Source organism: Solanum dulcamara, chromosome 7 (assembly GCF_947179165.1).
Source record: "Solanum dulcamara chromosome 7, daSolDulc1.2, whole genome shotgun sequence".
Lineage (NCBI taxonomy): Eukaryota > Viridiplantae > Streptophyta > Magnoliopsida > Solanales > Solanaceae > Solanum > Solanum dulcamara.
The window spans coordinates 69,180,166-69,192,705 of NC_077243.1; the positions used below are offsets into that span (position 1 = coordinate 69,180,166).

General features: G+C 28.4%; 1 protein-coding gene across 1 annotated transcript; it reads right to left on the reverse strand.

Moving 5' to 3' along the window:
- Positions 1-25: 25 nt before the first annotated feature.
- On the reverse strand, positions 26-4,904 carry LOC129895214 (patatin-like protein 3). The gene is made up of 6 exons (XM_055970896.1): positions 4,659-4,904; positions 3,498-3,679; positions 2,702-2,885; positions 2,428-2,589; positions 949-1,251; positions 26-436 (listed from the first exon to the last, which is right to left on the reverse strand). Exons 1-6 carry the CDS (start codon positions 4,833-4,835, stop codon positions 218-220), a joined length of 1,227 nt encoding a protein of 408 aa, XP_055826871.1. The 5' UTR covers positions 4,836-4,904; the 3' UTR covers positions 26-217.
- Positions 4,905-12,540: the final 7,636 nt, after the last annotated feature.

A 12,540-nucleotide genomic window follows, 5' to 3' on the forward strand; every position in this document is an offset into this window, starting at 1 on the left:
AACGGAATATGACAGACATTAGAGGTAGGTATCATTCGAGATAGCTCAGGATAATTTATTTATGTTTTCTCTGTTACTACACCAAGTGCTAGTAACAATCATGTTGAGGCCTTTGCAACTATGACTTGGAAATGGATTCATTCTCACTTTACATAGCCTTCAATTTAGGAATTTAATAGTCACCATTTGTAGTGTGGAATTTCCCAAAATAATATAGTCAACTTCTTAGTTTCTTTTCAAGTGAAAGCAAGTTAGCAAAACGAATTAGAGCTTCTTCATTGGTGCCCTCCCTGTGAACTGGTTCAAATTGGCCTGTCTCTAAGTTGATTCTTGACACTGGCTTCTTCAATAGATTGTAACCAATTTGCACGAGTGCCTGCATGTTTTCTGTGGTTGCTATATCCATTGATGCAGCATCCCCAATCAAATTATCATCCTGTCCAAAAATATACAATAGTCAACATTCGAAAGGGTACACCTTTATTTTCTTAATAATTATATTCTCAACACGCCTCCTCACCATATTGAAGTGTGTGCTCATCATATTTAAAAGCTTAAGATGTTAACACCTTTATTTTCTTAATTATTTTTTCAACAAGTTGATGAATTTTCGACAATTCTCAATTTATGCAAAATATAAGGATATATACAAAATTTAGTTTTACAACTTTTTATTGCTATAAATCCTTACTATTCGTGAAATTTACCTTATACGACAATGTTTCTTTACAGTAAAAGCTAATTATAATCTTAGCGAACTTATTTTGATTATCTTTACTTTTCGTTATTTGTATTGTTGTCTTCAATATTTTCATCATATCTGTTGTGAAAATCATTTTCTTGAGTTAAGTTTTTATCAGCAACAGTTTCCCTACGCCACAAAGTGGAATTACATTGAGTATGTTGTCATTGTTTTTGTATAATCTTAGTAAAGTCTAGCTTTGTTACCTGAATTCTGAGGTAATTTTTTTCATTGTGAAGGGTTTGAAACATGGTTGAAACATGTATGTCCACCATATCAGCACTTGCATCACTATAAACATCTAGTATTGGTGTGTCACCATTGTTGTATACCCAACCAAGTAAGCCCCACTTTGAAGCTGACGCTGCGTTATACTTCCCTTGGTGCTTGCCAATACCTGTGCCTAATGATAGAACCAACATTTTCTTGCTGTCCATTGTTTCCATCTCTTCATACTTAAAGTTTCCCATCATGATTTCTTTTGAAATGTGTGTGATTGCCATTAGTGTCTGCCAAATAGAATTGTAATTTAGTAATGGAAAACATTCAATGACCATTCTACATGGAAATAAGGAATTAGCGACGGACGAAATTTTGTAGCTAAATAGCAAAAATTTCATGCTAGTCCCATTTAGCTATGGATTAACCGATAGGTTACAAGAAAATTCAATTAGCTAAGAGCTATTTAACTACTGATTAATTAAGGATTACTGACAAATTCAATAGCTAATTTCATGTTTACTAGTACTGATGTATTTGATATATGCACTATCAAGTCACATTTAATGTTGTTATCGGATCTTCCATCTACGAAAATAGAAGAAATCACGTGTTTACAATAAATTGGGTAGGTCACTACTCTCTAGTCTCTAGTATAGTTTTCTAGGTACAATTTTTTTTAATTTTCTGGAATAATCTAGAATGAAAGAATAAATATAATTTTTAATACTTTGTTTATGTACAATTACAAAAAATAAATACGATTTTTAATACTTTGTTTATGTACAATTACAAGCTATTTATCCAGTCCTGATAAATGAAAGGCACCTGCTCTCATTCCGCACAGTAAAAGAGAAAACAATCGCCAATAATGACTCGTTAAGTGAAGTTAAAAAAAAAAGCAAAATCAAGACTCAATGATTTGCCTATTGTCTTATAAATTTAAAATGACGAAGAATTACCGCTAGATGAGTAAAATCACATTTACTGTCGTGATAGATAACCTACCTTACTTTCAAGATTACAAATCAAATTCTAATGTTTTTAAGAGTTGCCTATAGATAATTTTATGCGATCTATTTAGTGTAAAATTTTTTTTCCATACAATTAGTATATAGAATAAATTAAACTCTCGACATATATATATCTGTTTTTCCAAGAATTTGATTTCTATAGACTAACATTATAAAAAGGGGAAAAAAATATACTATCACCATATCACTTTGGGTTTATTTGGTTGAGAATAAGCTATTCTGAGATTAGTTATTTCAGAATTTTGATTCCATCTTCAATGTGGGATAAAAATAATACTATAATTCCAGGATAATTAATCTTGAGAAAGTTATTGTGCAATTTTATCCCAACTATATATGGAATAAATTCATCCTAAAGTAGTTATCCATTATGCCTCCTATCAAACGAGTCCGAAATAATAACTTAGAAGAATAAGAGGACAAGTTACTCACAGGATTATTTGCAGCAACACCTCCATCAATAAGATCAAATGTGTGGGTTTTCCCTGCAGCATCCCTAGTCTCAAAATAATGTACTGGGAAATAGGTGGGAGCTGCAGAGGTACTGAGGCAGATATCTGACATTAGGACATCCTTTGACACACTTGCTCTGCCCTATAAACAATTTTCAATAACAATAATCATCGTGTAAAATTATAGTCCAATGTCTTTGAGTAATCTAGTTTACGAGTAGCAAGAAAATGAATAGATAAGGAAGATTATTTACATCAACAGTAGTGAAGATAATGGGTTGAAGGCGCTTGATATCAAAAGCTGGAATGACTGTGTGAGTTAACATCTGCTTTATAGTAAGATTGCCTAATATTGAATTAGCTAATAATCTCAAGTACTTCCCATCATACTTTGGTCCCCCAAACAAATGTGCAATATTATTCACAAAGTTGTTACGCCTGCATGAATACATTAAAATTAGTCCATGAAAATATATTTTGTCTAACTCATTTAATTATTACTTCAACTTATTTCAAACCATCTAAAATTGAGCTGATATACAACCCAAATTGATCCATGAGGCATGGAAAATCTTCTTCAAAAAAAATTTCATTTTTTAAATTTGATATGTTATTATATATAGTTATATTAAGGAAAAAAAATAGTTATATTTGGTACTTTAAAACCATATAAAAGAACAAACAAAGACGTTAAAACTTTGTAATAATTGAACTAGTTGGGCTATGACTCACTTTTGAGTCATTTTAGCTTAAATAATTTTTGGACTGGTTAATGACTTGCCAATATTTGACACTTCTATGCCCGCATGTTACATATATATTTACATGTTCAACAAAGGAAACTTGTTCCTCATGAGTACTTTGATCATCAAAAGCATAGATGAATTAAGAGTTTAGAGTTAGCGATATCAAAAATGAATATGATATACTTTATTGTATAGTTATATTTTTAAAATTCACCTGCATATATATAAGTGACTCGAGGCAAAAGTATATTGTTCAATTGAACTCGTTATTTATATACGAAAAAGATAGAACGAAATAGTTTACTGGCTTTGAGGAAAGATGTGAGGGCAATGCTCCATGTAGAAGGTGGAAATATCTTTTGCTGCATATAAAGGACGATTATCCATGTTTGGAGCTGCGAGCATAGTTGTTATTAATCCACCTGTGCTTGTGCCCGCAATCACATCAAAATAATCTGCAATTCTTGCATCAGGTCCATCAAGCTCCTAACATACCCAAATATGTTGAGGATCAATATTAGATTATGAATTTAGCTATATACAATGACAACGTAAATAAAATTATACGATCAATATAGTTTATCCATTAGAGTTTAACTTTTTATATACTTGAAATAACAGAAATGACCAAAAAGGTGGAAGCAAACAAAGAAGGAACTATTTTCATTATCAGATCACCTCAAATAACTACATATAATTGTTTGTAATAAGTGAGATTATTAAGTAATAAAAAATATGCCTTATTAATTTCATAGAGTCATTCCAATCTGAATGTTGCATGAACATAAGCTATACCCCCTGTGATTTAATTCAATATTGATCGAAGACAAACTTTCACTTTCATAAATTCTTGGTTTGATATACCGTAGTGCTCCTTGCTTTTAAGAAAGCTGAGCAGGGCCACTTTCTCATACATGCTAAGTGAGGGCCCCCTTTCTTTGAGTGTCCTGTGAGGTTCATTGGGATGTTAGCTTACCAAACACTTGTCGGTCGGTTGCTCTTATTGCTTGACGGATAGAGCGCTCGTTATCCTGACTTTTCAAATGACAATTTTTTATACCTCCTTTGCTCATTTAGCCGTGTTAGTTTGATTAAGCATGAAATTTAAGAATATAAGAAAGACTTTGGAGTTTAATGGTCTTAAATTAATTTAAAATATTTATAATGTACCATAATGTCCTTTAGATTTTGATTTGTGGTCTTAAACATAGATAAAGTAATTTTTTTAAAACAAACTAAAAACAAACGTAATTAAAACACATAAATTAAAACAACCAGAGTATTTAATTAACAACAATTTGACTATAACTTTCTCATTTTATCCTTACTAATTTTTTTTCTTTTTTATAACTACACAAATATTTATAATTTACTTAGACCATATTCAAAAATCTATTTTTCTTACTTAAATCTCTAATTAAACACCATAGCATAAATTGATACGGAGAGGAAAAAAAATATGTACCTGGAGCTTGGATTCAAGAAAGTCAAGAAGGGTTCCAGGAATAATGCCTCTAACTCCACCTCCATCAATGCTCAACACTGTCACCAATTTCTTTCCATTGGTAACACCACGAACATTTCCAACTTGAAGGCTCACTATGAGAGTACTAAGTGCACCTAATAAAGTTAATATCCCCATAGTGTAATATTGGTATAGCTAATGTGTAGTAAAAGTTTAAGCCTCTGTATTTTTTATAATAATTGAAAGAGAGCAGAGTTACACTCTATTTGAATGCTGATTATATTATTTTATAATGAATTGTATTGTATTATATTATTTTAATAAATATAATATTTGGATTAATTTTATCGTTCTATGGCATTACACAACGTTATATATCAATAATTTGAATGATAAACCTACAAGAAAAGTAAGGTACGAGATAGAGTTACTATGAAAATGTAGGATAAATAATAAAATAAGATTATTAAATAATATATAAACACTAAATGAGATTATTTTTTTAAGATAACGATATGATTCTTACTAAATAGATCTTTATAAAAAATGAGATTTTTTGTTGTTACCTAACAATAGATTTAAACGATATGATATAATAAAATTTAAATAACAATTAAAATAAATATTATATTTAAATTATCAATACGATACCATACCATACCACGGATAACAACTATCCAAACAAGGTGTAATGAAATAGTACTTTGTTTATGTGGAACTTCATTCATCACATGGCCCTTTTAATTTGTCGTCGTCTTCATTTTCAATATCTTACATTACCCCGTGATTTACTTCATCACGTCATTGTCTTTTTTCCTTTGTCCAAAGTGATTGACATTAACCACGGCAAATATTTAATTGAGTGATTTGATCGGATGATAATACATGTTATTTAATTATAATTAATTATCTGTTTCGATGAACTTATTTTAATTAATTTATAAGTAAAAAATAGTTTATAAGTTTTATTAAAAGAAATAGGTGCAGTTCAATTTATTATTTTTGAGTTATAAGATGTTTTCAACTTATAAACTGCTTAAAGTAAATTTATTCAAACAAACCTAATTATTTATTAAGGCTTATTTTAAGCACAAAATGACTTTAGTTGGCTAGCCAAACACTTAAAAAAAACCTGAAAATAACTTAAAAGTAACTTATAAGTCAATCCAATCAGGCTCTAAGTACTAAAAAGGTATGGATATAAATATATGTCATGCATTTATTTACTTGCTTTCAGTTTTTCATTTAGGACAGACATGAGTCAGAAATGGATGTAGATGCTGCCACGGAATCACCTGAACTTAATATTTTGACATGAATTATATATAAATTTATGTGCCAAATTGTAATGATTGATATGTCTCAATTCATAACTTATAAATATAATGCGTTAAATGTTAACAATCTTTAAGATTAAATCTATAAAGTTTAAATTCTATATACCTCTAATGAGAGCATGTTATTAATGAATTGTCTAGAGCGTAAGGGGTAAACTTAGGCTTAAATATGATCTGATTATGCATGTCCGTACCTTTGAATTTTATTTTTTGGTTTGATATATACACGTTACCATAACTAGGGTTGTTCTAGTTTGATTTAGGTCGATTTTGTGGTAAAATTAAAATCAAATTAAGTTAGTTGGTTTTTTAATTAAAATTAAATCAAATCAAATATAATTCATATCCGTATATTGATATGATTGTTGTGGATTTGGTTCAATTTTTTTGATTTTTAAGAAACTGGATAATATTTCTCTCTTTTGTTTTTTCTCTGTAATTAGAAAAGAAGGTTCCAACTTATAATTTGTGATAAGCCCTTTATTTTCGTGGTTATAATTTTCTTTGATTATGAATTTTTTTCTTAATATCTATAAAAATTTAATCAAGTGAATAAAGTTGATAAGAAATATATATATATATATATATATATATATATATATATATATATAAAGGTAATCTCATAGATTTTTTATTTGAGTAAATGATTTTGAATTCATAACATTTATTTATAATAAATGAGCTTAAAGTAAGTTCCTAGTAGAGATAAGCATACATAGTATTTAAAATTATTTATAAAACTAATATATTATATATAATAAATTTTGTTTATGTAACTTATCAAAAATTAAATCAAATCAAATATTATCAATTTTTAAAAATTTAAATTCTAACTAAAATTAAATATATATTTAATCGATTAATTCAATTTTAAATTTAGAGCAATTTTTAACCAAATTGTCAACACCACTAACCACAACAACTATATAGGAACATATTAAAGTATCTTTTTTACAAGGTAGGTTGAGGGTCATACTCTATTTCCTTATCTTGCTTACCTTTGGTAGGGTTCGGTTAGGGGTGACAAATGGTTAAATTTTATCGGATTTGGATGGATTGAATATGAATTGGGTCAAAATAAATTGGATTACAATCCACTTATATAAAATATGAGTAAATATAGATTTGGTCAAATATGATTTGGGTAAAATGGTTCTAATCCACTTTAATCTCCTAAACCCAAAAAAATATTAAATCAAAGCAAAATTGCTAATGCTCTAACCCCTACAATCCCCAACCCACTCCTAATTTTTTTTTTAAAGAGATAAATGTCAAAAACACACCTGAACTATCCCTCTTTTTTGAGTTTCATACCTAAATTATTGGGAGTGTGAGTTTTATATCTAAACTATCACTAATTAGTTTGAGAAACACACCTCTCTCTCTTTTATTTTACTCTCTTCATGGTGTGTGCACTATACTCTCTTTTTCATTTAATTTTTTTTTGTCATTTCACCCTCCACATGGACAAAATATTTTACATAGCAAAAATTAAATAAATTATTAGATTTAGTTAAAATTAAAGATTGAAGTATTACTATTTTCCTGCCAAAAAAAATTATAAAATAAAATATAAAATATTTTTCTTACCCTAGTCCACCACTTTCTCTCACTATATCCCCCACCCCCACTCCATCCCACCCACCCCAATTTTTTAGTTTTAGTTTTACTTATTAAATTTCTTTTATAAATTTTTTAATAAAATTTCTTACTTCATCTCCCCCCCTCCCCAATTCAAATAACAATTTAGATATTTTTATATATTTTTTAAAAAAAATTTTCACCCCACCCCACTTAACCCTACGCTTTTTAATTTTTTTTTCGTTTTGTGTTAGATATATACATATGATTTTAGGAATATATATATACATATCTAACACAAAATCAAAAAATAAAAAATACATATAAATTAAGAGTGGAGGGTTCGATGGAGTGTGTATAATTTTATTTTTTAAAAATAAAATAATAACATTTTTAAAAAGGAGTGAGGAAAGGGGTGAAGTATGAATTTTTTAAAAAGTTTTAAGAAATAAAAGGATGAGCATTGTTCTGGGAGGAGGGGGGGGGGTGAATGCGCGAACAAAATATTTTAGATATTTTTTTAAAAAATAATTTCTTTTTTGGGGTAGAAATACTTTAGTCTTTAAATTTTAACTAATATTAATAGTTTATTTAATTTTTGTCAATGTGAAATATTTTATCCATTTGACAAGATTTTTTTCAAAATCTAGAGAGAATAGAAAGAGTATATTTCACACACATGTGTTTCTCAAACTACTGAGTGATAATTTAAGTATGAAACTCACACTTCCAATAGTTTAGGTATGAAACTTAAAAAAATATTTAATTTAAGTGTATTTTTTTATACTTATTTCTTTTTTAAATAATTAATTTATACAAAACTGAAAATTTAATTTTTTTCTACCCAATCACCCCACCCCCACCCCCACCCACCCACCCACCAACCAACCAATATTTTTGCCCACCCTATCTCCATCACCCCTATTTTGTTTTAAAAAAAAATCAAAAATATTTTTGCCCACTCAGACCACCTACCCCCCACCCCCTCCACAATTATTTTTTTAAAAAAGTAAAATAATTTCTATTAAACAAATTGACCCTCTCTCCACCCTACCCCCTCCATCGGACTCCTACGCCCAGCCCACCCCAAAATTTAAAAATTTTAAAAAGAAAAATAAAAAAATAAAAAAAAATAAATTCCCCCCAACCCTGCACATCACCCTACCTACCCCCCCCCCCCCCCAAATTGTTTTTTTAAAAAAATCAATTTTTTTAAAAAATAATTGTTTTGCCCCTTCCAACTAACCCCCACCTGAACCCCCCCACCCCACCCACCCTTCCCGCACCCACCCCAATTTTCTTTTCTTTTTTAAAAAATTAAAAATATTTTTAGTGCAATTAGAAATTTTGGGTGATCTAAGAGTCTATATGGATACCCATAGTTTACCCACTTTGTCTATATTTGTATGAGCTTTCGAAATAGGTCAACTCATATTTACCCATTTAAAAAATAGGAAAAATTATCAAATTACACACCTTATATTCCTATATTTTTAATTATTCCCTACCATTTGTAAAAATTTCAAAAATCTCTCTTTTGATACATACGAATGATGCTGATACATCGCGATTTGATACATAAGTTTTTTTCATGATACATCGCTAATTGATACAACCCAAACACAAAATGTATCAGTAAAACATAAATTTTACTGTTATCTTTGTTGTGTTCATGATATATTAGGTTTTATAAGCTGATTCATAAGTTTTATTGATATTACAATGTTTGGTTTGTATCAACTAGCGATATATCATGAAAATGACTTATGTATCAAATCGCGATGTATCAGTTTCATTCGTATGTATCAGAAATCTGGAAAAAAGAGAAAATTCGGATAATTAAACATAGTTTAGCAACATAACTTTGAGTACAATTTTTTACCCCCATATTGTTGTTCGAAATGAATTTAATACCCTCTTTAAAGGAATTATTACACCATATATGTATTTAAGAACATATATTACTTCACATAAAACTACAAATTAGGAATTACTAATACAACAACAAAAATTACTAATAATAACCGATTTGTATTAATTTAATTTTAATTTGTTATATAAATTATTATTTAATGCAAGTATGAGAGAATAAAAAGTATCCCTTTAATAGCAGTTACCGAGTTAATTAAAATACTTTAATTTCGGTCCTTTCATTTTACACGTCTCTCAATATGGTAGGCAATTATATCAAACTGATCATTCCGATAATGCAATTGATATCAGTTCCACAAAACAAACACCCAAAAGAAAAAGTGTAATAATGTTGAATCTTCTCTGTCTTCAAATTTGGACGGCAATTTTGTTGATGATTCACAATATAAAAGGGACAAGAAAGAATGCAAGGGAGAGGCTTCAACATCGAAAATGCCCAAGAACGATTTGAAGCATCCCAAAAACAGAAAAGAAAAAAAATGTTGTAAAGGTATGAAAGGTTCGAAATGACGGTGCAATCAACGAAAGCGAGGTGACCGATACTGTTGTAAGCAAATTTGGTGGACCAAGTAATAAAAAAGAAGTTGTTTTGAATACACAGAAGTTTAAGAAGCCAACCCAAGATCAAGAGTGAACAAATAGATGTTGAAGATTGTCGAAATTAGCTCGAAGATAATTAAATTTTTGGATACTTTAACGGTTTAACCTATTAAGTATGCAACTGTTTGAATTGGCATTAATTCTGCTGTGACATTTGTATTAATTCTATTTTAATTATGTTTATGTAAGCCATTATTTTTGGGTATGACATTGATATGAAATTTGTTTTTAGGTATAATATGACGTTGTTATTAAACTCTATTTTTTGGGGGTATGACACTGGTACAAAGTCTGTTTTTACATATGCTATTGGTATGAAACTTATTTAATTATATTCTTTGGTATTTAATTCTGTTATTGAGTATGACATTGATATTAATTCTTTTTATTTAGGCACGATATTATTTTTGGGTATGACATTGGCATGAAATCTGTTTTTAGGTATAATATGACATTGGTATTGAACTATGTTTTTTGTTTTGGTATTGGTACAAAGTCAGTTTTTATGTATTCTATTGGTATGAAACTTATTTAATTATTTTTTTGATATTTAAATATATTTTTTGAGTATGACGTTGGTATTAATTCTGTTTTAGTTATGTTTATTTAGGTAGAATATTATTTTTGGGAATGACATTGGTATAAAATATGTTTTTAAGTATAATATGAAATTGACATTGAACTCTATTTTTTGTGTATAACATTAGTGTAAAATCTGTTTTTATGTATGCTATTTGTATGAAACTTACTTAATTATGTTCTTTTGTATTTAGTTCAGTTTTTTTGAGTATGACATTGCTATAATTTTTTTTTCCAGATATGATATTAGCGTGAAACTTATTTAATTATGTTTTTATGTATGATATTTTGTATTGATTATGTTATGACATTTGTTATTAATTGTGTTTTAATTCAGTGGTATTCAAAATAAAAGTTATTCGATTGTATGATATTGATATATCTTTAGATTTCAACAAATATATATAAATTGTTATAATATCGACTTATAAACACAAAATATATTAGTAAAAAATAATTATTAGACACAATCAATTTATATACACAAATTAAATAAAAAATCATACATCCTTTCATGTTATGTACTTTCCTTGAAAACTGAATATATATCAATATAATATTGTTCAATAATTAAATCCTTCTTTTCACACCATAAATCATACCAAATTAATACACTAGACATATCATACATTAAATTCAAATTACATATATTTCTTAAAATTGAATATATATCAATATAATATATTTGAAAAATTATAGCCTCTTTCACTACAATTATCATATCAATTTTTACAATATTATAGTTAAAAAAATTTGAACAATAAATATCTTTTTATGATCCAATTATATTAAAATCGAACTGTAAACAATAAATTTTTGAGCCGAGAAAAATAAATAATCAAGATCGGAAAATTGGAGTAACAAAGTGTAATATTTGATTTTAAAATGTAGTGTGTATTACAATCTCTATTATAATCCTCTGATTCTTCAAATAATATGAAATATCTTGAATTTGATTTAGAGTCAAGGGCTTGAACAACTTGATCTTGAATCTTCGTCTTCAAATTTAGATTTGAATTATTCGTCACGAACACTTGTACGGTTATGACGAGTAATAAATATGAACAAGTAACTTGATCTAGAACTTTTTGATATTTGCCTTCGTTCTTGATCTTGAACTTGAACTTGAATTTGATTACTTGAACTTTGTAGCTTTGTAGAGAATTTGCGGTCTTTGATCCACGAGCTCTCTTCTTGCTTCTTGTTCTTAAAAAAAAACCTTAGAGAATAATGAAGATCCCTATTTATAGTTGTAGGGAGTGGTATGAGGGTGTGATTTGATTGGTTGGTTTGGATTGACCAATCAAATTTTTTTGGTGAAAAGCTTTAATTTAATTGGTCAGAACATGTCACATATATACACGTGACATTATTCTAGTGACTCGTTTAATTTGAATTAGATTGCCACATAACTTCGACACGTGGCATGATTTTAGTGTCTTATTTAATTTGACTTGGATTGCCACATAGTTTTGGCACATGACATGATTCTAATGGCTCATTTAATTTGACTTGAATTGCCATATAACTTTGACACGTGGTGTGATTTTAGTGACTCATTTAATTTGACTTGGATTGCCACCTAATTTTGACACATGGTGTGCTTTTAGTGGATTATTTATTTGACTTGGATTGCTACATCATTAGAACTATTTTCATGAATTTAATATAGTCTAAATTAATTTACGGATTTAAATCCAATATAATTCTAATGTTTACAAATGCCCCTACTTAAAATCTTTTCGAAGTATTTTATACAAAGACTAGGCTTGAAGTAATAACTAAACGATAATAGTATGTCGTGCAATTTAATATACACCATCATACATAATAAATTAATACGTTCCTCCGAT